Genomic DNA, 26931 nt, shown 5'->3' with positions numbered 1-26931 from the left:
TATTACAGTTGGCTATTTACTGTACAATAAAATGTAAATATTCCAATTACACACCCTTTTTAAGAAATAATTGCAGTAGGCCTAATTAAGAAGGAATTTAATGTGAGTTTTTTTATAGTTTCAGTATCTATTTAGAAATATTTGCTTATTTACAAAATAGCTTTACATAATGCAAGTCATATTTTACTACTGTTAATTAGTTTGCTCAAAAGTAATAGCTAAAAATACATCAATCAATAGTAACAATATTATAGACAAATCAAATAAATTTTATTTGTACTAATTGGTCAATATTCAGTAACATTTTAATGTCAATATTTGATTAATAAACTAAAATAAAGTATGATACATATACGCACCATTAGGAATACCAAATAACTGTCTCATAAATAATAACTTTTTATGGAACAAGTTAACTTAAACTTAAAACAAATTGGTTTAAATGCTGTCGTAATAGGTTAAAGCTTATTTAGACGTCAGTTTCCTGGTAAAACGTGGGTTTAAGTAAACTCTCGTGTTTAAAATTCTATCACGACACACTGTATCAGCCAAGCCGTGTATTATGAAGTTCGTATGCATGATACGTCCTATAGCCTAAATAGAGTTCGTGCATCGCATATAACAATGATTTCATATTTTCATCCCTTTAATTGGCCATAAAATATGTCTAATACGCTTAGTAAATTATTTTGGTACTGTACTTTATTCTGGCTGAAAACATTCAAGTCCTTACGTAGCATTTCCCTTAGTGATTTTACTTTATATTTCATGTAACTTCAGTTATCTACTTACTCAGTCCTACTTACATGGACGTTTCTTCACCAACCTAAAACAAAACCACAGACAATTAAAATGATATTTCTCTCTATTAAAATAATGAAATTACAACTAATCGTGCGATAATTCAAGGGAATTGTGAAAACTCAAGTGTTTGTAAGAAAGACTTTGGTTGGTTGTTATTTCTTTTACCGTTCTTTAAGTTACCATATTTTTACAATTAGCTCTTATGATTTCTTTTCTTTGAGAATTATTTAGTATTAGCTATATACTGAACATTTTAGTACAAGACAAATGAGTCCGGACTATTAACACACCCTCATTAAAAAACTGACAAATTAATAAAATTATACCTGACAAAAATGTATTTGGTAGTATATTTCCCAATAAATGGGGTCATTGTCAATCAAATACATCACTAAACAAACTACGATCGTGGACAATTCCCTACTCAAAGGTTACAAACAGAAGAAATTATAAACAAAGCTCGACTAAAAAGTCTGGAAAGATATTCAGAGACAAAACATCCCACTGACTAAGTGTTTATAGCTCTATTGTCAGCAACACACTTGCTTTAAACTTAACCTTCTCCTTTGACTAAATTCACGGTATTCCCATGAGGGACACGTGAAGTCAGTATTTCGACTTCTCCCTTGAAATGAAACATTGTTTTGAAAGTAGGAAATAATATACGAACAAACTTTAAATTTTCTTTACGTTATAAAAATAAATTTGGTTCGTGTAGGGTTATTAGATGCATTATAATTGAATCATATTTCAACCCTGTTACAAGCGTTGATTGGTAATATTTATTAACAACCAAAATTGGTTTTCAATTGTCGAAAAACCCACATCGCGCTTTATACATTTTTTAGGAGTACCATTTTTGTATCTCTGATATCATGCCATAGGATATGTTGTTAAGGAATAATCATGTTTTTAATCCACCTGAATTCTTTCGTTTGTCCTCAGTAAAATTTAAGTAAAAAAAATTTAATCCCTGTCTTATTCCGTATTTTAGATGTACCCAATCAAGTAGCCTATTTTGTATTCCTAAGATAAACTGTGATAACACATGATAAATATAATGTTTATAAAAACCTTATGTTTTAGATATTGTTTTCAGATAATATTGTAAAATTCTTTATGAAATTTTATTCCATTTAAAGTCCACAAGCTACATTCTCCAACAATAAACTTTGTAAAAGAAGCGTAGACCTACAGTTTAATTTGCAGTTGTTGATTAAATAATGAAAGTAAAGTCTTGTAATAAAGCGATATAATGAACGATGTAAGAAAATCCCAGACAAGTGGCCTCCAGCAGTGCTTCATTAAACTAAAAGGAAAACAACACATTCATTACCTTGATTCGTCATTATTCCCTCTGTAAAAACTTTATTCAACTTTTACAGGAAAAAGCCCGTTTTTTATATTATTTATAAGGTTGTACTTCTTGCTAAAGAGTGCTTTACAATATCTAGTCGCCGCTAAAACTACTAGTTGCCTTCTTATGTGTCTAAATATTAGAAAATATCAAGCATATATTGTTATACTTAAATGGAAATTCTATTCATAAAGATTCTAACACTTTGTGTACGTTACTAAACTGTAACTATAACAAACTAAACATACTTTAAGAAAAATAACTTCCCACTTTGGAAGTTAGAACAACCATTTATGCAATTCTTGAGGTTTTCGGAATGTTTTAGAAAACATTAACTGAAACAATTGCCAGACATTTTTGTGATTTCTAGTCTGTGAAAGTCTCAATGCATACTTCAGTGACGTCACGGAAGTTTAACGCTAACGAAGACGATTACCACGTGTAAATCAACATCAACCTTGTAGTTAATGTTGAAGACAGTGACTGTGTAATACATACACCGTTTACTTGCCTCACGTCATACACGATTATGGTAGGAATTGTGGTAGGATTGTAAACAGATGAATAGAATAAAATTATGAACCAAAACATTTTTCCAACAAATAATACCAATAAGAACAATGTAGTTTTTTTTTATTTCAAATGTTTTGCTCGGATTGAAAGTTTATTTCGATTTTTAAAATCGGGGAAAGCACCGACTATTTTCCCTTGTTTCAATTTCACTCGTCTCACCTTCTTGTAAACATTTTACCTGACAGTAAAATAAATACGTAAAACAACACTTCTAATCATATATTTACAATTATACTATTTACTCACAAGATGGTACATATAAAAGATGGTAAGTGGCGATCGATTTCGATTGGACACTCTAATCATCGTCGGACCCAATAGGAGAATGTTGATCACAACTTACCATATTTCATATGTATTTGTCTTGTGAGTAAACATTTTAAGCGTAAATATCTTATTACAAGTGTTATTTGACATATTTTTTGTACTTTTAGTTAATTTAATAACACGTACGATGCTGATCAAGAAGGTGTTTAAACATTTTAAGAGATGTATTTATATCATTAAAAAAGGTGAAGGTTATTATATTAACCTGTATTAATATTTCAATAATTCATTTTAATATTCCAATATTAAAGTGGTATACCACTTTAAATTGGTTATTTCAAGTATTAGAGATTTTATTAAGCGTTGTTACAATTTTTGTTTAAATTAATAAAAATATCATTGCTAAGCTAAACATCTGATTGAGTGATTGATATCTTCAAAGTTTTCACCAGTCTAATACAATTTTACACGTTAAGCATCTAATTATACACAAGATTTATTTTTTCAGCTTTACTCATTGACTGGATTGCAATAACCAAAAAACGAATTCAAACGATTTTACCTTAATATGACCTTAATGCGTATTTTAAAAAACGTTGCTTTATGAAGTGAAATAAATAAAGTGAAACAACGCATAGTTGTATTTCAAATATTAAAATACGTATACACAAATTACGTTAAACGCCCAACTTTTGTTGGCTTTCGCTCTCAAACCGTGCGAACTTGGTACATTTCCATATAAATGGGGCTATGAAACTTAGTTGGCTTATACACTGGCTCTACTGCATTACTTGTGGTGATGTATGGGTTACTTGGCAACAGGCTGAGTTTGCGGAATACATAAGTAAAATTAAAATTAATATCTAAGTGAGTAAAGAAGTTTTTTTAAATATTAATCAAATCCTCCGTGATTCAAACTCATTACTTTTAAAGTTTTAACTATGATGATTTTTGTTAGTCTGTTAACTGCTATAAATTACAACAAAATCAGTTTTCCTGTTATAAATTAGTTTTCAAATTAAATATTAAAGGCACCCAATTAATAGATACCTATAACATGTATACCTATGCACGTGTATATTATACGCTAATTTATTCCAAAGTACATTTACTGAACAGTGATATCCATAAATATTACTCAGTCGATAGCTTGAATTCATCCTAATCTAAGTTTGATGTAAAAACACCAATGTATTCTAAGGTTAAAGAGTCTTCAATGTAAAAAACAATACATTAAAAACACAACGTATAAGTTTTAAACTGGTTACATTTATCGTTTACCTTAAAGTGCAGTGAAAAAATTAAAATTTTAAAGCTTGCATATTTTAGTTTTTAAATGTTTCCTTACTTAGAACAATAAGGTATAGGAGTATACTGAATGTCAAAGGAGCAAGTGGAGTTAAAATTATCAGTTTATCTCGGTTTGGTGTTTGTAATTTGTCTCTTGGGTTTCTAACTGTGTGATAAATTATCCACTTGTTGCCTTTCAACTTCTCAAAGTCAGACATTTCATGGAATCAAAAGCTTTACTACCACACAACTAATCAAGTATGCTCAACTATGCTCATATCTTAAACACCAAATTATTACAATGCTTCATTATTTGCATTTCAATTGCAGTACTTACTTTAAAAATCAATTAGAAACAAACACAACTTTACTGTAATATAAAATATACTCGAAGCCGTAATACTCACAATTTTCTTTTTGTTTCTAAAATATACCAAAACAAACATCATAAAATACTTAAAATAGTAAAGTGTATATGTAAAGTATGTCTGGGTCCTACTCTCTAATGATATAAAACGTGAACCTTGAAAAACAATTTATTAATGTTTAAGGAATAAATAAACATATTGAATTTAATGTTTTAGCTACAGCACACCATTGTATAATTCAATTTTTTTACCAGCCCAAATTTGAGGTACTGTAATTTAAGTTTTAAAATTAGCCAAAAGTTATTTTAAGATACCTAACATCAAAAGTTTCTTTTCGAGGTATAAACCATCAATTTATCGGTGTGCACTTTAAAAGATAAAATACTATTTATAGCATTACATTATTTATTCAAGCCATACTTAAATGGACTAGTAAATAAGGAAAGAAATTACAATTCATATGTTGCAAGCAAAAATTACTAATTTGATTATAGTAATTTATATAAACCAAAAAAATGTTTAACCTTTATACTGAAGATAAACAACAATATGTGTTATAGAACGGTGTTTTTCCAACTGGTACTTTAATTTGAATGTTAAATAATATTATTTAAATAAAAACGCGACGAAAAATTATGATACATTCCTCTTGTTAGGAGTACAGCCTAAACTTTTTTTACAAACTTTAATTTTAATCTCCACTTTGAAGTGTAATTTCCAAAGACAACCAAGGCTAAGCTCATGGAAGGTTCTTGACAATGGAGCGGTAAATGCTTTGTCTGTAGGGCTGTTTATCATTGAACCTTCGTTTGTTCCCTTTTGTTGTGTTTTGTCACCACTAGTAGGCTATTCACCAAGACGATTTGTTTTAGCAAGAAACGTAATTTAACGCTGTTTAAATTTTTATTTAATGATTAAAAATCACCTGTTTAGATGATTGATATTTAACTGTTAATATAAATTATTATTTAACTCTGTATATACCTATGAATATTCAATCAATTATAGACATAATTAAAATAACTGAATGTACAGTTTTATTAGAAACTGCTATGAACACAAACGGTGAAGTTTTGACGAATCCAAGTATAAAACTATGAATATAATAAATACATAATAATTATTGTTATAAATAAATAATTAACTTAGTCTGCAAGTTTACTTTGAATTGAGTATTTTTACAACGTAGTGTAAGCAACAGCCAAACAAAACGTACAATAATATAGAATTTGAGTACAACATATATAATAGATACAAAAGCAACTGAGTTTTAGATACAAGGAAACCCTGTAAAATTGTATAGGTACACGCACATGCTTCATATTCTTATTAATATGAAACATTAGCTACCTACAAACTATATTACTTTTATGGTTGTGTTAAGATTGTACAACGCATAAAGAAACGTTAACTGAAATAAAAGTGCATACCGTTCGTAAAGGTCCGCATAACTCTATTATACGTTAAATGTGCATGGTAATACAATAACCGTAATGGAATAGAGATTGAGTTTAGTTGATGCACTACTCTATAATCAACAAAGCTGTCTGATACAAGCTACAAACTGTGTTATAGGTAGAAGAGGGGTTTGTAGAGTAAATAACTATAGCATAGCCACCTCTAATAACACAATAATGCTCGCCGCGGCCTTGTGTACTAGACAAGTCTATGACTATAGATATTCAGTGACTAAGGGATAAACATTGTGTAAGAGCATACGTAAAATACAAATGTTCATAAACAATTATGTTAACAAAATCATGTAGTTACGTATACATAATTATCTATTCCCCTTCTCACTTTAACATCTATAACATTTCACAAAAACCTTATATATTGTTCCACGAAGTAACATCTGTACGAAATTGAACGAGTGTTAAGATTTTTCTCAGTAAATTTTTGAAGGACGCCACACAGTACAATCAAGTGGACAAAGTTTTTACACAGTAATGGTGTCATGAGTCGAATAAAATCACTCTATTGAAGTGGTTGTTAGTGTTACTTTGATTGGTTGTTATTTGTGTCGTTCTGAAAGTTTTCATCTTTTCCCAGTGAACTCTGAAGAAAAAGATGTCTTTGAAAATAATATTTGTAAAATGTATGTACTAAGTTTTTTTTCTGTTAGTGGGAAAGCCTTAGTGGGAAAATATTTGCATTTTAATAGGTAAAACTGCCCGAACTTAGTACACTATCATTATTAAACCTAAAAAACTAATAGTAAATAATAATTATTTTATGACATATTTTCTATTGCCTAACAAAACAGAACGCAAAAAATACTTACTTTTAAAATTCTCTATTAAAAGAAACAAAGAAAAATAAACAAACAAAGCTCAACTAAAAAGTCTGGAAAGATATTCAGAGACAAAACATCCCACTGACAAAGTGTTTAGATCTCTATTGTCAGAAGCATACTTGCTTTAAACTTAACCTTCTCCTTTGACTAAATTCACGGAATGCCCATGAGGGCCACGTGAAGTCAGTATTTCGACTTTTCCCTTGAAATGAAACATTGTTTTGAAAATAGTAAATACTATACGAACAAACTTTAAATAAATTGTCTTTACGTTATAAAAATAAATTTGGTTCATGTAGGATTATTAGATGCATTATATTGGAATTATATTACAACCCTGTTACAAGCGTTGATTGGTAATATTTATTAACAACCAAAATTGGTTTTCAATTGTCGAAAAATCTGCTTCGCGCTTTATACATTTTTTAGGAGTACCATTTTTGTATCTGTGATATCGTGCCATAGGATATGTTGTTAAGGAATGATCATGTTTAAATCCACCTGAATTTTTTCGTTTGTCCTCAGTAAAATTTAAGTCATCAAATTTTATATCCCTGTTTTATTCCGTATTTTAGATGTATCCAATCAAGTAGCCTACTTTGTATTTCTAAGATAAACTGTGATAACACATGATAAATATAATGTATATAAAAACCTTATGTTTTAGATATTGTTTTCAAATACTATTGTAAAATTCTATATGAAATTTTATTCCATTTAAAGTCCACAAGCTACATTCTCCTACAATAAACTTTGTAAAAGAAGCGTAGGCCTACAGTTTAATTTGCAGTTGTTTATTAAATAATGAAAGTAAAGTCCCGTAATAAAGCGATATAATGAATGATGTAAGAAAATCCCAGACAAGCGGCCTCCAGCAGTGCTTCATTAAACTAAAAGGAAAACAACACATTCATTACCTTGATTCATCATTATTTGGTCTGTAAAAACTGTATTAAATTTTTACAGGAAAACCCCTGATTTTTATACTATTTAAAGGTTGTATTTCTTGCTAAAGAGTGCTTTACAATATCTAGTAGCCGCTAAAACTACTAGTTGCCTTCTTATGTATCTAAATATTAGAAAATATCAAGCATATATTGTTATACGTAAATGAAAATTCTATTCATAAAGATTCTAACACTTTGTGTACGTTACTAAACTGTAACTATAACAAACTAAACATACTTTAAGAAAAATAACTTCCCACTTTGGAAGTTAGAACAACCGTTTATGCAATTTTGGAGGTTTTCGGATTGTTTTAGAAAACATTAACTGAAAGAAGTGCCAGACATTTTTGTGATTTCTAGTCTGTTACAGTCTCAATACATACTTCAGTGACGTCACTGAGATTTATCGTTAACTACGACGATTACCACGTGTAATTCAACAACAACCTTGTAATTAATGTTGAAGACAGTGACTATGTAATCCCTCCACCGTTTACTTCCCTTACGTCATACACGATTATCGTAGGAATTGTGGTAGGATTGTATAAAGATAAATATAATAAGATTATGAACCGAAAAATGTTTTACACAAATAATACAAGTTAAAACAATGTAGTTTTTTTATTAAAAATTTTTTGTCCATATTAAAAATTTATTTTAATTTTTTTTAATCCGAAGCACCGACTATTTCCCTTTGTTTGAATTTCACTCATCTCACCTTCTTGTAAACATTTTACCTGACAGTACAAAAAATACGTAAAACAACACTTCTAATAAACTAATATATTTACACTTCTACTGTTTATTAACAAGACGGTAAATACATGTGAAAGATGGTAAGTGGTAGTCGATTTCGATTGGACACTCTAATCATCATCAGACCCAATAGGAGAATGTCGATCACAACTTACCATCTTTCAGTGTTATTTTACGTATTTCTTTTTACTTTCAGGTAATAAATAACACGTACGATGCTGATCAAGAAGATTGTTTAAACATTTTAGAAAATGTATTTTTATCATTAAAAAAGGGTAAAGGTTAATAACCTTCATCAATATTTCAATCATTCATTTTAATATTCCAATTTTAAAATGGTATACCACTTTTAATTGGTTATATTAAGTGCTAGGGATGCCATTGGGTGTTATTTAAATTCTTGTTTCAATCAGCTTACTAAAAATATATTTTTTGTGATAAACTGATGATTGAATATTTAATATCTTCAAAGTTTCAGCCAGTCTCATATAGTTTTACACGTTAGGCGTCTAATTATACATAAGATATGTTTTTTTCTGGATTGCAATAACTAAAAAACGCATGAAAAATTTTACCGTAATATGTATTTAAAAAAACTTTGCTTAATGAAGTGAAGTAAATAAATTAGAACAACGCATAGTTGTATTTCAAATATTAAAATACGTACAAAAATTACGTTAAACGCCCAACTTTTGTTGGCTTTCGCTCTTAAACCGTGCGAACTTGGTACATTTCCATATAAATGGGGCTATGAAACTTAGTTGGCTTATACACTGGCGCTACTGCATTACTCGTGGTGATGTATGGGTTACTTGGCAACAGGCTGAGTTTGCGGAATACATAAGTAAAATTAAAATTAATATCTAAGTGAGTAAAGAAGTTTTTTTAAATATTAATCAAATCCTCCGTGATTCAAACTCATTACTTTTAAAGTTTTAACTATGATGATTTTTGTTAGTCAAGAATCTTTTATTTATTTTTCTTTTCAAAAATATTTATTTTTTTATGAAAATACAACAAATGCACTTTTGACTATAAAAGACCTGAAAATTGTGATGTTAGGTACCTCTAATATCGTGTACATACGAGTAAACTGCTATAAATTCCGACAAAATCGCTGTTTCTGTTATAAATTCGTTTTAAAATTAAATACCTCTTGTCAGGGTCCGAATGAATTGTTACTTATCACAACTAATCAGTGTGTATATTATACGCTAATATATTCTAGAGTACATTTACTGAACAGTGATTTACATCAATAATACTCATAGTCGATAGCTCGAATTCATCCTATTCTAAGTTTTATGTTAAAACGCCAATGTACTTTAAGGTCAAAGAGTCTTAAATGTAAAAAACGATAAACAAAACACGGCATATAAATTTAAAGTTGATTACTTTATCGACAACCTTAAAGTGAAGGCAAAAAATACAAATTTTAAAACATACATATTTTAGTTTTAGATTCTCCCTTTATTAGAACGATAAGGTATAGGAGTATATTGAACATCAAAGGATCAAGTGGAGTTATAATTATCAGTTTATTTTGGTTTGGTGTTTGTAATTTGTCTCTTGGGTTTCCAACTGTGTGATACATTACAACCACTTGTTGCCTTTCAACTTCTCAAAGTCAGACATTTCATGGAATGAAAACCACTACTTCTCAACTATGCACACATATCTTAAACACCGAATTATTACAATGCTTCATTATTTGCATTTAAATTGCAGTACTTATTTTAAAAACCAATTAGAAACAAACACAACTTTACTGTAATATAAACTATACTTGAAGCCGAGATACTCACATTATTCTTTTTACACGTTAATATAACAATATAACAAATTAATACTTCAATATAACAAAACAAACATTACCTATATACAAAAAGTAGTAAAATGTAAATGTTAAGTATGTCTGGATCCTATACTCTAATGATTTAAAACTATATAACCTTTGGAAAAAATAAATAATGTAGCTACAGCACACCATTGTATGATTCAAATTTTTTTAGCAGCCCAAATTTGAGGTACTGTTTTATCAGTTTTAAAATTAGACAAAAAGTTATTTTAAAATACCTAACATTAAAAGTTTCTTTTGGAGGTATAAACCATCAATTTATCGGTGTGCACTTTAAAAGATAAAATACTATTTATAGCATTACATTATTTATTCAAGCTATACTTAAATGGAATAGTAAATAAGGATAGAAATTACAATTCATATGTTGCAAACAAAAATAACTAATTTGATTATAGTAATTTATATAGACCAAAGAAATGTTTAACCCTTATACTGAGGATGAACAAAAAAATGTGTTATAGAACGGTGTTTTTCCAACTGGTACTTTAATTTGAATGTTAAATAATATTATTTAAATAAAAACGCGACGAAAAAATCTGATACATTCCTCTTGTTAGGTGTACAGCCTCAACCTCTTTTTTCAAACTTTAACTTTAATCGCCACTTTGAAGTGTAATTTCCAAAGACAACCAAGGCTAAGCTCATGGAAGGTTCTTGACAATGGAGCGGTAAATGCTTTGTCTGTAGGGCTGTTTATCATTGAACCTTCGTTTGTTCCCTTTTGTTGTGTTTTGTCACCACTAGTAGGCTATTCACCAAGACGATTTGTTTTAGCAAGAAACGTAATTAAACGCTGTTTAAATTTTTATTCAATGATTAAAAATCACCTGTTCAGGTTCAATGATTGATATTTAACTGTTGATATAAATTATTATTTAATTCTATATATACCTATGAATAGTCAATCAATTTAGATATATTTACAATGACAATGAAACCCTGTAAAATTGTATAGGTACATGCTTCATATTCTTATTTCTTGTAGATTAGAAACATTTGCTACCTACAAACTATATTACTTTTATGATTGTGTAAAGATTGTACAACGCATAAATAAACGTTAACTGAAATAAAAGTGCATACCGTAAAAAGGTTCGCATAACTCTATTATGCGTTAAATGTGCATGGTAATACAATAACCGTAATGGAATAAAAATTGAGTTTAGTTGATGCACTACTCTACAATCAACAAAGCTGTCTTTGATACAAGCTACAAACTGTGTTATAGGTAGAAGATGGTTTTGTAGAGTAATAAACTATAGATATTAATTGATTAAAGGATAAACCTTGTGTAAGAGTATAAGTTAAATACAAGAGTTTATAAACAATTATTTTCACAAAATAATGTTGTCAGGTATAAATAATTATTTATTCTCCCTTGCACGTTCACATCTTCAATAACATTTCACAGAAGCCTTATAAAATTATTGTTCCACGAAGTGACATTTTTGTACGAAACTGAACGAGTGTTAAGATTTTGCTCAGGCAACTTTGAAGAACACCGCACAGTACCATCAAAACATCATGAGTGGACAAAGTTTTAACACAGTAATGGTGTGATGAGTCGAATAAAATCACTCTATTGAAGTGGTTGTTAGTGTTACTTTGATTGGTTGTTATTTGTGTCGTTCTGAAAGTTTTCGTCTTTTCCTAGTGAGCTCTGATGAAAAAGATTTCTTTGGAAATGTTATTTGTAAAATGTATGAACTAAGTTTTTTTTCTGTTAGTGGGAAAGCCTTAGTGGGAAAATATTTGCATTTTAATAGATAAAACTGCCCGAACTTAGTACACTATCATTATTAAACCTAAAAAACTAATAGTAAATAATAATTATTTTATGACATATTTTCTATTGCCTAACAAAACAGAATGTAAAAAATACTAACTTTTAAATTCTCTATTCAAAGAAACAAAGAAAAATATACAAACAAAGCTCAACTGAAAAGTCTGGAAAGATATTCAGAGACAAAACATCCACTGACAAAGTGTTTATAGCTCTATTGTCAGAAGCATACTTGCTTTAAACTTAACCTTCTCCTTTGACTAAATTCACGGTATTCCCGTGAGAGGCACATCGAATCGGGATTTAGACAACTTAAAAATAAAAACTTAGTTTTTTTTATTCTTTAACAAAAAGAGGTTGATGGTCGTTTTGCATTTGACCTTGCACATAGGCCACGTGTGCATGGAATGCAAAGGGTGAGCTGATACACAACAAAGGCTTTACTGATAAAAAGTAGTGGCAAGTAACAGGATTCGAACCTACTACATCCGTAACTGAGACCCGAAGTCCGTGACGCTACCAACTAAGCGATTCACATCCGTTATCACAATCGTACATTACCAAGCCATCATCAATGACACTAAACATAATCATTGAAATTTGCATAATTATTTGCAATTATTACACTAAATGGAACTCACTATATTAAATCCATTAGTTTACCTGTCTTGGTGTAGCATTATAAAGTGTGCTACTATTATGTTACAAGGCATCGAGATAATGTCATTGTTACAATTATTACAATTCATATAATCATTGGCATTTGCATAGTTACCTGCAATTGATTATACGTTGTTAATTGTATAGTTGGATTTGTTAGTAACTCTATATCAGTATAACTTCTCCTGTAAGGTAAGCATTAGAGTTAATAACCCCATCATCAGAGCATCAATAGAAGGTCATTGTTACAATACTTGGTATAATCGTTATCATTAGCGTTGACACCTACAATTGGTCTAATTATACCGAGTTCATTGTGTAATTGTTTGTAAGTAATCCTGCCACAGTATAACATCCAATTTAAGCTTTAGAGTAAATAAACCTTTAATTAGAGTATCAATAGCATGTCATTGTCATAATATTTGGTATAGTCGTTATAATGTTACCTAAAATCGCATCGGAGTAGTAATGAGAAATAAACTAAATACAAGTGCTGAATAAGAATAACTAGACACACACTATAATTAGTGTGAAAATAATTAATGAAATATTTTAGAGTGAACACTTTTTTATTGCTATATTCAAACTACTGTGATTAGTGCGTGTAAAAAAACAAGAAAATTGGAGTAGAACAAAAACAAAAAAAGGTTTTCAGTAAAAAGGTTTCTGGACTGCAACATCACTATAAGGTTACTCTTTCACCATATTTCATTCTAATAAATAAATACCAATCTCTATAAAATATACAATTATCTGTACGTAGTGGTTTTTTTACCTAATAAAGTAGTTAAGCTATTTTTATCTTTTAGTCTATCATGGATTCTATACAATTCATGAAAATGTATAATATGTTACAGTTTATTTAAGCTAATTACAATAATAATAAGTTTTAGTTGGGATTGTTAAAAATATATTTAAATAGTATTGGCTCAGGAAAGTCTTGGATCAAGTGTAATTTAAGTTTAGGTGATATAGAAAATTGCACCTTCTTTTTTAATTATATATTTGTTTTAATATTTTTTTTTAGTTTATATTTCATCCTACACATAAATTGTATCTACTTTTGTAACTTATCTTGAGGATCTTCGATCAAAAATGTTAGACATTCGTTTCTAAATCCCTCATTAACACTCAAATTAGTAGAACGAAAATATTTTCGTAACAACGAGTACATATCCTACTTCTACGTTTCTAAGTATCAAATCTAACAGCTTTGTTAAAGCCAAACACTTACTTGGGTTGATTACATAGGTTAAGCTTACAACAATATTAACTCTCCTCTGAGGTTTTGGTATATTAAAAAGCATGAATAACTTCTGACTTAATTATATTCTTTATCTTTATTGGAATTTCAGTCATTTTTTATTTACCTACTACTTTAATTTGGTAGCTTTGAAATCTAGAGTTTGAACATGAAAATATAAAAAAAAAATGTGAACGTAAATTGGACGAAATATCTTCACAACATGATGAGCAGTATCTGATACTAAGTGACAAGACGTCAACAACACCAGTGGTAACGACCAATAAGTGTCACTCCCACAGTCACTTATCCAGCAAATATATCAAGGCTGAATACATTTATCTATAAAATAGTTGTTATCTAACAAATATTAGTTTTAAAATGTAAATAATTCAAAACATTGCGATTTGTGAAATTGTTTTTAGGTAATGGGATGATGTGTCTTTGTTCCTGAGACAATTTTGTGGTTTCCTTTGTTAGGTACGGCTTGCTTCTATTGTACTGTCTGGGCTTATCTTATACACTAAAAACTTTTGCTAAGCTTATGACAGCTAGCCTGACCATACTAATATACCAAACTACACACGGCTGGTACCAAATGAAATATATTTTCCTGTAGATGTGCCAAATCCCTTCATAAATGAAAATAGGCTCAAAAATAAGCACAAACAAATTTTAAATGAAAAAAATAAATAACATGGGCCATACGGGTTACTCTGCTGGTGACGAAATAACAACAAAATATAAACAAAAATCAAAACAAATGGAAGAAATTTCAATCACATGTTTTATTTACAGTGTGGGGTGAAAATAGAGAAGTTTGCACAATACTTACTTTTGGTCGAGTTTTCGACCACGGGGTGAGCTCTAGTTTAAACTGAACTAAAAACGATTCAACAAACATACTCATGATTTGCTACTTCTTACATTATTAAACTTTGAAACTATCCCAAAAAACATTTAACTATTGTTACTAAATACAAGTGCTGAATAAGAATAACTAGACACACACTATAATTAGTGTGAAAATAATTAATGAAATATTTTAGAGTGAACACTTTTTTATTGTTATAAGTAATTTTGGTCATACTGCAAAAACAGCTATTTTTAATACATTCATGCGTTGCTGGTCCAAAGTAGCTCCTTTTCTATCTTTTAGGTTTAAGTTGTTCAATTCGCCTGTTTTAAACTCAGTTGTAAATTTCGATGAGGAATCGCATGTATCGAAGTAATGTATCGATTATTTTAATCTGTTGTAGCTTATTGTTGTATTCTTATTAATAGTTTGACATATCTATAGGATAATGTACATTAACACAATCGTAATAGTCAATATGAGTTAATCATTTGCCGCTTGTTTTAATAATCAAAATTAAAAACCAGTTGGAAGTAATTGGGAGACGTTTATTTAACTTTAATTTCTTAAATTAAGCTGCAAAATTACGAATAATACAGTTTAAAGCACGGAAGAAAAGTATCTTTTACGCCCTAGTGATGAATGTTTTGAGTCCACTTTATGAAAACGGCTTAGTTTGGTAAAAAATTTAAAAAATCTATTTTAACGCAGTCTTTTTTTTCTTTATAAGAAGATAGTAGTGTTACGTACGTATCATAAATGTGTCTTAATAGTTTAAAGTATAAATTTGGAGTGTTTTGAAGGCATAGTCGATGAAAGTAGAATATTAAGCACATTAAGTCACACAGTTTCATGCGAATAATCACATACCTTGCGAGGCAAGTAAACAGTGGAGGGATTACACAGTCACTGGCTTCAACATTAATTACAAGGCTGAGATGTAAACACGTGTTAATCGTCGTCGTTAGTGTTCCACCACAGTTACGTCACTGAGGTGTAAACAGTGAGAATGTTACTGAGTGTAACCTATCCTAACCACTACAAACTGTATTGATGCTCAGTTGGATAAGTTGTTTGAACATATTCGTAAAAATTAAGACGTTTAGCTAAAGATGAAACCTAATTTAATTTACAAAAACTGATCGTATCATTTTTTAGCGAATTTCCCTATAGGGAAGTAGCTATTACCGTAGGTGGCACGGTAAGACCTAGACCCGGGACCGATTTACTTTTTCATTTTGATGTCCCCAGAGGCCAAAAACACCAATCGTTCAAATTTTTATATATATACGTCCGTGAACGCAATAACTTGAGTAATTTTTGTCCGATTTTTATGAAATTTGGTTTAAAGGTGTAAAGCGGGATAAACTTGAATGAGTTCGCGAACCAGCATGATCGGACCATGGGAACGGGGCTTTACGGGGGGTTTTATGGGGTAAAAATTGGTTTTTCTCACTTTTGTTCCTCAAAACACAAAGTTTCCCAATTTCTCTTTAGACCTTTTTAAAGAGCTTAAAAAAACAAATAATTTAGTATATAAAAGTATTTTTGTTCGGTTATTAGTAACGGAGAAAATTTAAAAAATTGTAAATTTAAAATTCCCATGTTATTCTTAAGGAGGATATTGTCAAATGTTGTAGTTTGCTTGTTTATGGATATATTTTAACAAAACTTAGCAAATTTATTTATTTTGTACTAAGCTATCAATATTTTACTAAAAAACACACTTTATTAGTTTCCTTGTAGCAGCAAACCTAGGTACTCGTTAAACCTAATATTATTAAAATATATTTAATTGAAAATCAATTCAGACAAATGGAAATTCGCTTAGTCGACAGGTTTGCATCAGTTTTTTTCCTTTTTTCCACCTAAAAAAGGTTTTAATTAAAAATATGGATCTTACGTATTATCTACCACACTGATAAATTTACTTGCAAAAGAAGTTTTTAATTAGTTTAAATAACAAAATCATCCTTAACCTAACTCAACTAATATCCAAAATCAAAAACAACCTAACTTAGCCTAACCAGCCTTAGGTTAGCTTAGGTTAGGCTATAATTATTAAGGGTGGTCGGTAAAATACGTAAGTATACAAAATGCAATAGCTTACGAAGGTAATTAAAAGGCGTACCTTAGTTCTCAACTCTAGTTTTGAAAGCTAAAATAACTTAATACAATATTTAAATTTTGTTACTATGCCTAAGTAAAACTAATCTAGGGAAAATCAGTGAAACCATTTTAGAGATTAAGGAAGACAAGTATGGTAATTTATTATATTTTATAACACCTACTCCGTGCAGGAAAATATATGTATAAAGAATTTCTTATATACTGAGAAAATTAATATAGTTTTAACACAAACTGGATTACGTATTTTTTACAATTTATACGTAAAACTTAAGTTTTTTTGCGTTGAAAACTCTTTCACTTCCAACTATATTATGTATCTGAAGCAAGTAAAATGTCACAACCCTTATCGATGAACTAAGAATGAAGGCAGTATCTAGGATCCGGTGTAGGTTTTCGTGTCACCCTGCACTTTACAAGTCTTTAAAGAGGCTCTCAACACGCCAACACAGAATAATCGATCGCTAAAAACATAAACTTCTTTAAATACGTCGTCTCAGGTCTCTAGAAAAATGGAATATGCAGCTTTCATAGGTAATACAACCAAAATGCAACTGTATTGAATTGTGGTAGAATAATTCAATATTGTATCTTTGGACTCCTAGGTTTACATTATATTTTGGCTGTAGCTATTAAAACCTTTTGAAAAGTCAGGTAACGTTATTTAATTTAATACAATCGAAAATCATAACTTTTCCTTAATTATTTTACAAGGTCATTATTCCAAATATTTGTTTTTACAAATTAAATTACAATTTTAGAATTTATATAATGTTGACTAACTTTATTGAGCTAGATTATCATAATTTAAACGTAGGGCACTAGAATTATTAATTTTGTATTTTAAGACTTAAATTCTAGTGTAATTGAACTAAGTTTGCTACTCAATGCTAGTACTCAATGCAAGTACTCAATGCTAGTACTCAGTGCAAGTAGTCAATGCTAGTACTCAATGCTAGAACACAATGCTAGTACACAATGCAAGTATTCAATGCTAGTACTCAATACAAGTACTCAATGCTAGTACTCAGTGCAAGTACTCAATGCAAGTACTCAATGCTAGTATTCAATGCTAGTACTCAATGCTAGTACTCATGCAAGTACTCAATGTAAGATTTCAATGCAAGTACTCAATGCAAGTAGTCAATGCAAGCACTCAATGCAAGTACTCAATGCATGTATTCAATGCAGGTACTCAATGCTAGTACTTAATGCTAATACACAATGCAGGTACTCAATGCAAGTACTCAATGCAAGTACTCAATGCAAGTAATCAATGCAAGTACTCATTGCAAGTACTCAATGTTAGTTTTCAATGCAGGTACTCAATGCAGATACTCAATGTTAGTTTTCAATGCAGGCACTCAATGCATGTACTCAATGCTAGTACTCAATGCAAGTACTCAATGCTTAATTATAATTAAGGTATATTAAACTGGGCTTTTTAACCTAATGCACTCAATGTACTAATGTACTCAATGCAGATACTCAATGCATGTACTCAATTCAGATACTCAATGCTAGTACTCAATGCAAGTACTCAATACAAGTACTCAATGCTAGTACTCAATGCTAGTACTCAATGCAAGTACTCAATGCAAGTAATTAATGCTAGTACTCAATGCAAGTAGTCAATGCAAGCACTCAATGCAAGTACTCAATGCATGTATTCAATGCAGGTATTCAATGCTAGTACTTAATGCTAATACCCAATGCAGGTACTCAATGCAAGTATTTAATGCAAGTACTCAATGCAAGTACTCATTGCAAGTACTCAATGTTAGTTTTCAATGCAGGTGCTCGATGCAGATACTCAATGTTAGTTTTCAATGCAGGTACTCAATTCAGATAGTCAATGCAGGTACTCAAAGCAGGTACTCAATGCAGGTACTCAATGCAGGTATTCAATGCAAGTACTCAATGCATGTACTCAATGCAGATACTCAATGCATGTACTCAATTCAGATACTCAATGCTAGTACTCAATGCAAGTACTCAATGCTAGTACTCAATGCTAGAACTCAATGCAAGTACTCAATGCTAGTACTCAATGCAAGTACTTAATGAATGTACTCCATGCAGATACTCAATGCAGGTACTCAATGCTAGTACTTAATGCTAATACACAATGCAGGTACTCAATGCAAGTACTCAATGCAAGTACTCAATGCAAGTAATCAATGCAAGTCTGGGCTGCCCCATTCTATGCAAAAAGGCCCGGGAGTACCCGTGAACCGATAAAAACTGGGTCATGAAATACCCGACTTCAATGTGGATACTCAATGCAAGAAGTTAATGCAAGTACTCAATGCAAGTACTCAATTCTAGTACTCAATGCTAGTACTCAATTCTAGTACTCAATGCTAGTACTCAATTCTAGTACTCAATGCAGGTACTCAATGCAAGTACTCAATGCATGTACTCAATGCAGATACTCAATGCAGATACTCAATGCAGATACTCAATGCTATTACTGATTGCAAGTACTCAATGCCAGCACTCAATGCAAGTACTCAATTCTAGTACTCAATGCTAGTATTCAATGGAAGTACTCAATGAGAGTACTCAATGCAAATAATCAATGCAGGTACTCAATGCAGGTACTCAATGCAAGTACTCAATGAGAGTTCTCAATGCAGATACTCAATGCAGGTACTCAATGCAAGTACTCAATGCTAGTACTCAATACATTCGAGTAGTTCTACGAGTAGGATTCCACTTCATACACCCATACCCACACAGGTTACCCACAGTCTTAGTTCATGTACAGTTGTGTTAATTGTTAATTTTATGTAACTAGGATTTTATTGGCAGTGACTTCAAAAGTGGATTAAAATAAGAATCTGTGGTTATTTAACTTACACTAAACTAGGTGTGCGTGTGATGATGATGGCGGTGATGTTGTTGTGATTGTGGTTATAGTGGTGGATGTGATTTGATTGATTGGTAAATGTAACTCTAACTGTTGAAATCAGTGATTTTCTGTAAACATTGATACTCAATGCAAGTACTCAATGCTAGTACTCAATGCTAGTACTCAATGCAAGTACTCAATGCAAGTACTCAATGAAAGTACTCAATGCTAGTACTCAATGCAAGTACTCATTGCAAGTACTCAATATTAGTTTTCAATGCAGGTACTCAATGCAGATACTTAATGTAAGTTTTCAATGCAGGTACTCAATTCAGATAGTCAATGCAGGTACTCAAAGCAGGTACTCAATGCAAGTACTCAATGCAGGTACTTAATGCAAGTACTCAATGCATGTACTCAATGCAGATACTCAATGCATGTACTCAATTCAGATACTCAATGCTAGTACTCAATGCTAGTACTCAATGCAAGTACTCAATGCAAGTACTCAATGCTAGTACTCAATGCAAGTACTCAATGCAAGTACTCAATGCAAGTACTCAATGAAAGTACTCAATGAAAGTACTCAATGCTAGTACTCAATGCTAGTACTCAATGCAAGAACTCAATGCAAGTACTCAATGCAAGTACTCAATGCAAGTACTCAATGAAAGTACTCAATGCTAGTACTCAATGCAAGTACTCATTGCAAGTACTCAATGTTAGTTTTCAATGCTAGTACTCAATGCAGATACTCAATGCTAGTACTCAATGCAAGTACTCAATGCAAGTACTCAATGCTTGTACTCAATGCAGGTACTCAATGCAAGTACTCAATGCATGTACTCAATGCAGATACTCAATGCAGATACTCAATGTTAGTTTTCAATGCAGGTACTCAATTCAGATAGTCAATGCAGGTACTCAAAGCAGGTACTCAATGCAAGTACTCAATGCAGGTACTCAATGCAAGTACTCAATGCATATAATCAATGCAGATACTCAATGCATGTACTCAATGCTAGTACTCAATGCAAGTACTCAATGCAGATACTTAATGTAAGTTTTCAATGCAGGTACTCAATTCATGTACTCAATGCAAGTACTCAATGCAGGTACTCAATGCAGGTACTCAATGCTAGTACTCAATGCACGTACTCAATGAAGGTACTCAATGCACGTACTCAATGCAAGTACTCAATGCACGTGCTCAATGCATGTACTCAATGCGAGTACTCAATGCAGGTACTCAATGCAGGTACTCAATGCAGGTACTCAATGCTAGTACTCAATGCAGGTACTCAATGCAGGTACTCAATGCGAGTACTCAATTCTAGTATTCAATGCTAGTATTCAATGCAGGCACTCAATGCAAGAACTCAATGCAGATAATCAATGCAAGAACTCAATGCAAGTACTCAATGCAGATACTCAATGCAGGCACTCAATGCAAGAACTCAATGCAGATAATCAATGCAAGAACTCAATGCAAGTACTCAATGCAGATACTCAATGCAGATATTCAATGCAGGTACTTAATGCAAGTACTCAATGCATGTACTCAATGCTAGTACTCAATGCTAGTACTCAATGCAAGTACTCAATGCTAGTACTCAATGCAAGTACTCAATGCAAGTACTCAATGCAAGTACTCAATGCAGATACTCAATGCTAGAACTCAATGCAAGTACTCAATGCTAGTACTCAATGCAGGTACTCAATGCAGGTATTCAATGCAAGTACTCAATGCATGTACTCAATGAAAGTACTCAATGAAAGTACTCAATGCTAGTACTCAATGCAAGTACTCAATGCAAGTACTCAATGCATGTACTCAATGCAGATACTCAATGCAGATACTCAATGCTAGTACTCAATGCAAGTACTCAATGCTAGTACTCAATGCTTGTACTCAATGCAGATACTCAATGCAGGTACTCAATGCAGGTACTCAATGCAGGTACTCAATGCAGATACTCAATGCAGGTACTCAATGCAGGTACTCAATGCAAGTACTTTATATGAATGTACTCCATGCAGATACTCAATGCAGGTACTCAATGCAGATACTCAATGCAAGAAGTTAATGCAAGTACTCAATGCAAGTACTCAATGCAAGTACTCAATTCTAGTACTCAATGCTAGTACTCAATTCTAGTACTCAATGCAGATACTCAATGCAGGTACTCAATGCAAGTACTCAATGCATGTACTCAATGCAGATACTCAATGCAGATACTCAATGCTAGTACTCAATGCAGATACTCAATGCAGGTACTCAATGCAGGGACTCAATGCAAGTACTCAATGAGAGTTCTCAATGCAGATACTCAATGCAGGTACTCAATGCTAGTACTCAATGCAGGTACTCAATGCAAGTACTCAATGCATGTAATCAATGAAGATACTCAATGCAAGTACTCAATGCGTGTAATTAATGCAGATACTCAAGGCAGATACTCAATGCAGGTACTCAATGCAGGTACTCAATGCAAGTACTCAATGCTAGTACTAAATGCTAGTACTCAATGCAGGTACTCAATTATAGAATAATTAATTATTAAAACTCATTTTAAGTCAACTAAATCAATACTATTTATTTACAAGAACAAAACATAATGTAAACAAACCAAATAGCAGATGATTCATAACTTTATAACTCAGCTGATAATAATAATCCTACATTTCTCCCCACCCAATTTAGGCTGAGTTTCCGAAACTATGTACATCATCAGTTTCAGGTTCCATTTGCATTTTCCATTGAGGTGGATCAGTTGCACCTTCTCTTGCTCTCAGCTGGTCAGCGTGTTTTCTCTTTATATCTCCCCCTACTAAAACGGAGTATGACAGCTCTCCCGTCCTTTCTTGTACTGTTCCTGGTCTCCAGCCCTTCTTCGTTTCATTTTGAACCCACACTTCTTGTTTGGCAGAAAACTCCTTTTGTTTGGATTTTAAGTCGTGATAGTACTTCTGTCGCCACACTTTATTTTCTATTCTCTCTCTGCTATTATACCTCCACCTGTCCAAAGCTGTTGGTAATCTTCTACCATAGAAAAGGACTGATGGTGGTTGTCCTGTGGTCTTTTGTGGGGTATTTCGATAAGCAAGCAACACTTGTAAAAGTGCAAGTGATGAACTGAGACCTTCTTGTTTGCAAGCACTATATCGACTCTTGAAGGTTCTGATAATCCTCTCCACTAAACCATTGGTTTTTGGATGATACGGCGCAGATGTAACATGACATATGTTATTGTCCTTACAAAAACTCTTAAACTCATGAGATGTGAAGGGGGTGCCATTATCCGATACAATTTTTTTAGGAACACCATACCTCGAAAACCAAGTCCTTAATCTATTTACAAGAGCAGCAGTAGTCGTACGGTCCACGAACGTAGTTTGTTCAGTGTCAGTCCATTTCCATTTAGTCTTCGTACCAGTCAGCTTATGCAAGTTCGAAGCGATCGCATGCAGATTAGGTATGTACCTTTCGTAAAAATTTAGTGCCCCTAGAAAGGCTCGCAATTCTTTCACGTTTCTTGGCCTTGGTGCGTGTCTTATGGTTTCAACTTTGTCTTCGGAGGGATGAATACCATTCCCATCTATTGTATGGCCTAAATACTTTACAGATTTCTGAAAGAACTTACATTTTGACAGTTTTGCTCTTATTCCACTTGATTCTAGCCGTCTCAAAACTTCTCTAAGAGTTGTTATATGGGTGGTCTTATCCTTACTAGAAATGATTATATCATCCAGTAGAACTCCGACATTAAGTCCTTTCAGTAAACTTTCCATGTACCTTTGAAATTTTGCTGGACTTGAGGAAAGCCCAAAAGGCAACCTTTTGTAGCGAAAGTAGCCTACATGAGTTGCTATCGTAAGATACTTTTGTGACTCAGGATGTACTTTCATTTGCAAGTACGCGTCTCGAAGATCTATGACTGAAAATATCTTTCCATCAGTTAATTTAGAAGTCAAGTCATCAAAGGTTGGCAAGAGGTGTCTCTCCGGAACGATGTTTGGATTCAAGGTTGTACGGAAATCGCCACAGATTCTGACTCTACCTCCACCCTTGTCTACGTTGACTGTTGGGGTACTCCATTCTATCGGTGTTTCGGAAGGGTCCACTGCTTCCAAAACTCCTTCCTGTACTAATCGCTGTAATTCTCTTTCCACTGCCTTCCTTAAGGGGAATGGAACTCGTCTTGCCCCGTAAGATACAGGTTTTGTTTCACTTTTTAGATGGATAACTTCATTAGAGTCAGATATCGTTCCTAGCTCATCACGAAAGAGTTCAGAAAACTCCTGAGTTAATGCCTCAACTTCTTTTTGTAACTCTTTTCTATAACTTTCTTCATTCTTGCCGGTCTCTTTACTATTTGTCTTTCCATTATCAATACGCCTAACCCTTACTTCCCTAGGCAAATTAAGATTGAAAGCTACACTCCACGGCAACCCAAATAATGGAACATCATCTTCTAGTAATACAATAACTGGCAATCGCTTAGTACGATTACGTAAAGTAACGTCCACAAAAGCCTTGCCCATGACTTCTAGCTTATTTTTCCCATAGCCAGTGATGACATCAGACGTCTTTTTTAGAGATTCGCCACTCGAATTGATCTTATCCCAAAGAGACAAACTTATAGCACTTACCCGAGCCCCGGAATCAAACTCCATTCTAACATTATACCCGTTCAATTCTACATCTATTGTAGCTCTCGGAACCTTACTCTTGACTGACCTAATTTGTGTTCCGCTAACATCAATATCAGAATTACACTCATCATCGTAAGTTTGATCACATGAACCATCTACTTTTCTCAAATTACCATCTGTTCTCTTGAAAAAGTTATTTTTACTTTTACACATTCTTGCGAAGTGGCCTCTCTTTGTACATTTCTTGCACACAGCAGAAACAGCAGGACACCTATCTTCACTTGGGTCATGTGTAAACCCACATCTATAGCACCTATTGAAACCAGTAGATTTCTGTACCTCTGGTTTCCTTTTTTCCTTACTGTCACTTACTTTAAAAATCTCATTTTTACACGAATGTTTAGAAACTTCTTCTCTCGCGCGTTCCATAGATTGAGCTAACTCTAGTACTACTGTTGACTTAACAAGCTCACCTCGGTTATTAACTCCCTCGGGCCATCTTTGTCTGACTTCGACTTCAAATTCTGGACAGTTGCTTCCTACTGCAAACCTATCTCGTACTCGTTCATCTAAGCTATCTCCATATTTACAACTTCTAGCTAAAGACTTCAATCTGTTATAAAACAAAATAAATGTCTCACCAACTTTTCTTATTGCTCTTTCAAACTCAAACCTTGTCGCAAAAAGGGTCCTTGTAGGCTTGAACAACCGGTTGGCTTCCTCCTTGACTTCGTCGTAGGTGCACTCCTCCCAGGCCCTTGGATACATCTGGTCCGATAGTGCCCTGAGGTGCTCCTCTCCGACATTTGCCAATAGAAGATCTCGCCGAGCCGCTTGTTCTTCTGTGTTAGCACCGCCCAGTCCCTTAACTCTGCAGGTCAACTCAAAACGAGCTATGTAGTCTTCCCACAATTGTTCACTATTATACTCTTTAAATGAAAATCTGCTCATTCTATCTTGTATGCAGGACATGTTACTACAGTCAATTACACTCTTATACTGTGACTGGTCTGTTTTCCTAGGCATTTTCTCGTCGCCAATATAGAATAATTAATTATTAAAACTCATTTTAAGTCAACTAAATCAATACTATTTATTTACAAGAACAAAACATAATGTAAACAAACCAAATAGCAGATGATTCATAACTTTATAACTCAGCTGATAATAATAATCCTACATCAATGCAAGTACTCAATGCAAGTACTCAATGCAGGTACTCAATGCAAGTACTCAATGCATGTAATCAATGCAGATACTCAATGCAGTTACTCAATTCAGATACTCAATGCAAGAACTCGATGCATGTACTCAATACAGATACTCAATGCAGATACTCAATGCTAGTACTCAATGCAAGTATTACTCAAAACCCTTTTCAGACAAGCCTTGCTTACGCTAAATTAAATTCAGAACTTCAACTCGTTGCACCTATATTTTCTAGGTTCACATCTTGTACACTCAGTCCCTCACAAAAAAGGTGTAGAGTGCATTTCAACTCAAAGAGTTTTAGAATACATAATCAATGCTAGTACTCAATTCTGGTACTCAATGCTAGTATTCAATGGAAGTACTCAATGAGAGTACTCAATGCAGATACTCAATGCAGGTACTCAATGCAGGTACTCAATGCAGATACTCAATGCAGGTACTCAATTCAGATACTCAATGCTAGTACTCAATGCAAGTACTCAATGCTAGTACTCAATGCAAGTACTCAATGCTAGTACTCAATGCTAGTACTCAATGCAAGTACTCAATGCAAGTACTCAATGCAAGTACTCAATGAAAGTACTCAATGCTAGTACTCAATACAAGTACACAATGCAGATACTCAATGCAGGTACTCAGTGCATTGAGTACTCAATGCAAGTACTCAGTGCAAGTACTCAATGCTAGTACTTAATGCAGATACTCAATGCAGATACTCTATGCAAGTACTCAATGCTAGTACTCAATGCTAGTACTCAATGCTAGTACTCAATTCTTGTACTCATTGCCAGTACTCAATGCTAGAATTCAATGCAGGTACTCAATGCAAGTACTCAATGAGTATTTAGTGCATTGTAATCAATGCAGATACTCAATGCAGTTACTCAATGAGAGTACTCAATGCAGACACTCAATGCAGACACTCAATGCAGACACTCAATGAGAGTTCTCAATGCAGACACTCAATGCAGACACTCAATGAGAGTTCTCAATGCAGATACTCAATGCAGACACTCAATGA

The 26931-nt window shown here is 32.5% G+C and overlaps 1 protein-coding gene across 1 annotated transcript; it reads right to left on the bottom strand.

Moving 5' to 3' along the window:
- Window positions 1–22742: 22742 nt before the first annotated feature.
- LOC128982068 (uncharacterized protein K02A2.6-like) lies at window positions 22743–25649 on the bottom strand. The gene has a single exon (XM_054401111.1). It carries the CDS (start codon window positions 25647–25649, stop codon window positions 22743–22745), a length of 2907 nt encoding a protein of 968 aa, XP_054257086.1.
- Between the last annotated feature and the right edge of the window lie 1282 nt (window positions 25650–26931).

The sequence above is a fragment of the Macrosteles quadrilineatus genome, unplaced genomic scaffold, assembly GCF_028750875.1.
Source record: "Macrosteles quadrilineatus isolate MER2022 unplaced genomic scaffold, UCM_ALF_1.0 Scaffold_98__1_contigs__length_373956, whole genome shotgun sequence".
Taxonomy (NCBI): Eukaryota; Metazoa; Arthropoda; class Insecta; order Hemiptera; family Cicadellidae; genus Macrosteles; species Macrosteles quadrilineatus.
The sequence above is the reverse complement of the archived record's forward strand: the minus strand, read 5'-3'. Positions and strand labels throughout refer to the sequence as shown.

Coding starts and splice junctions, on each gene's coding strand:
- LOC128982068 (XM_054401111.1), bottom strand. CDS start 25,649: ATGAGCAGATTTTCATTTAAAGAGTATAATAGTGAACAATTGTGGGAA.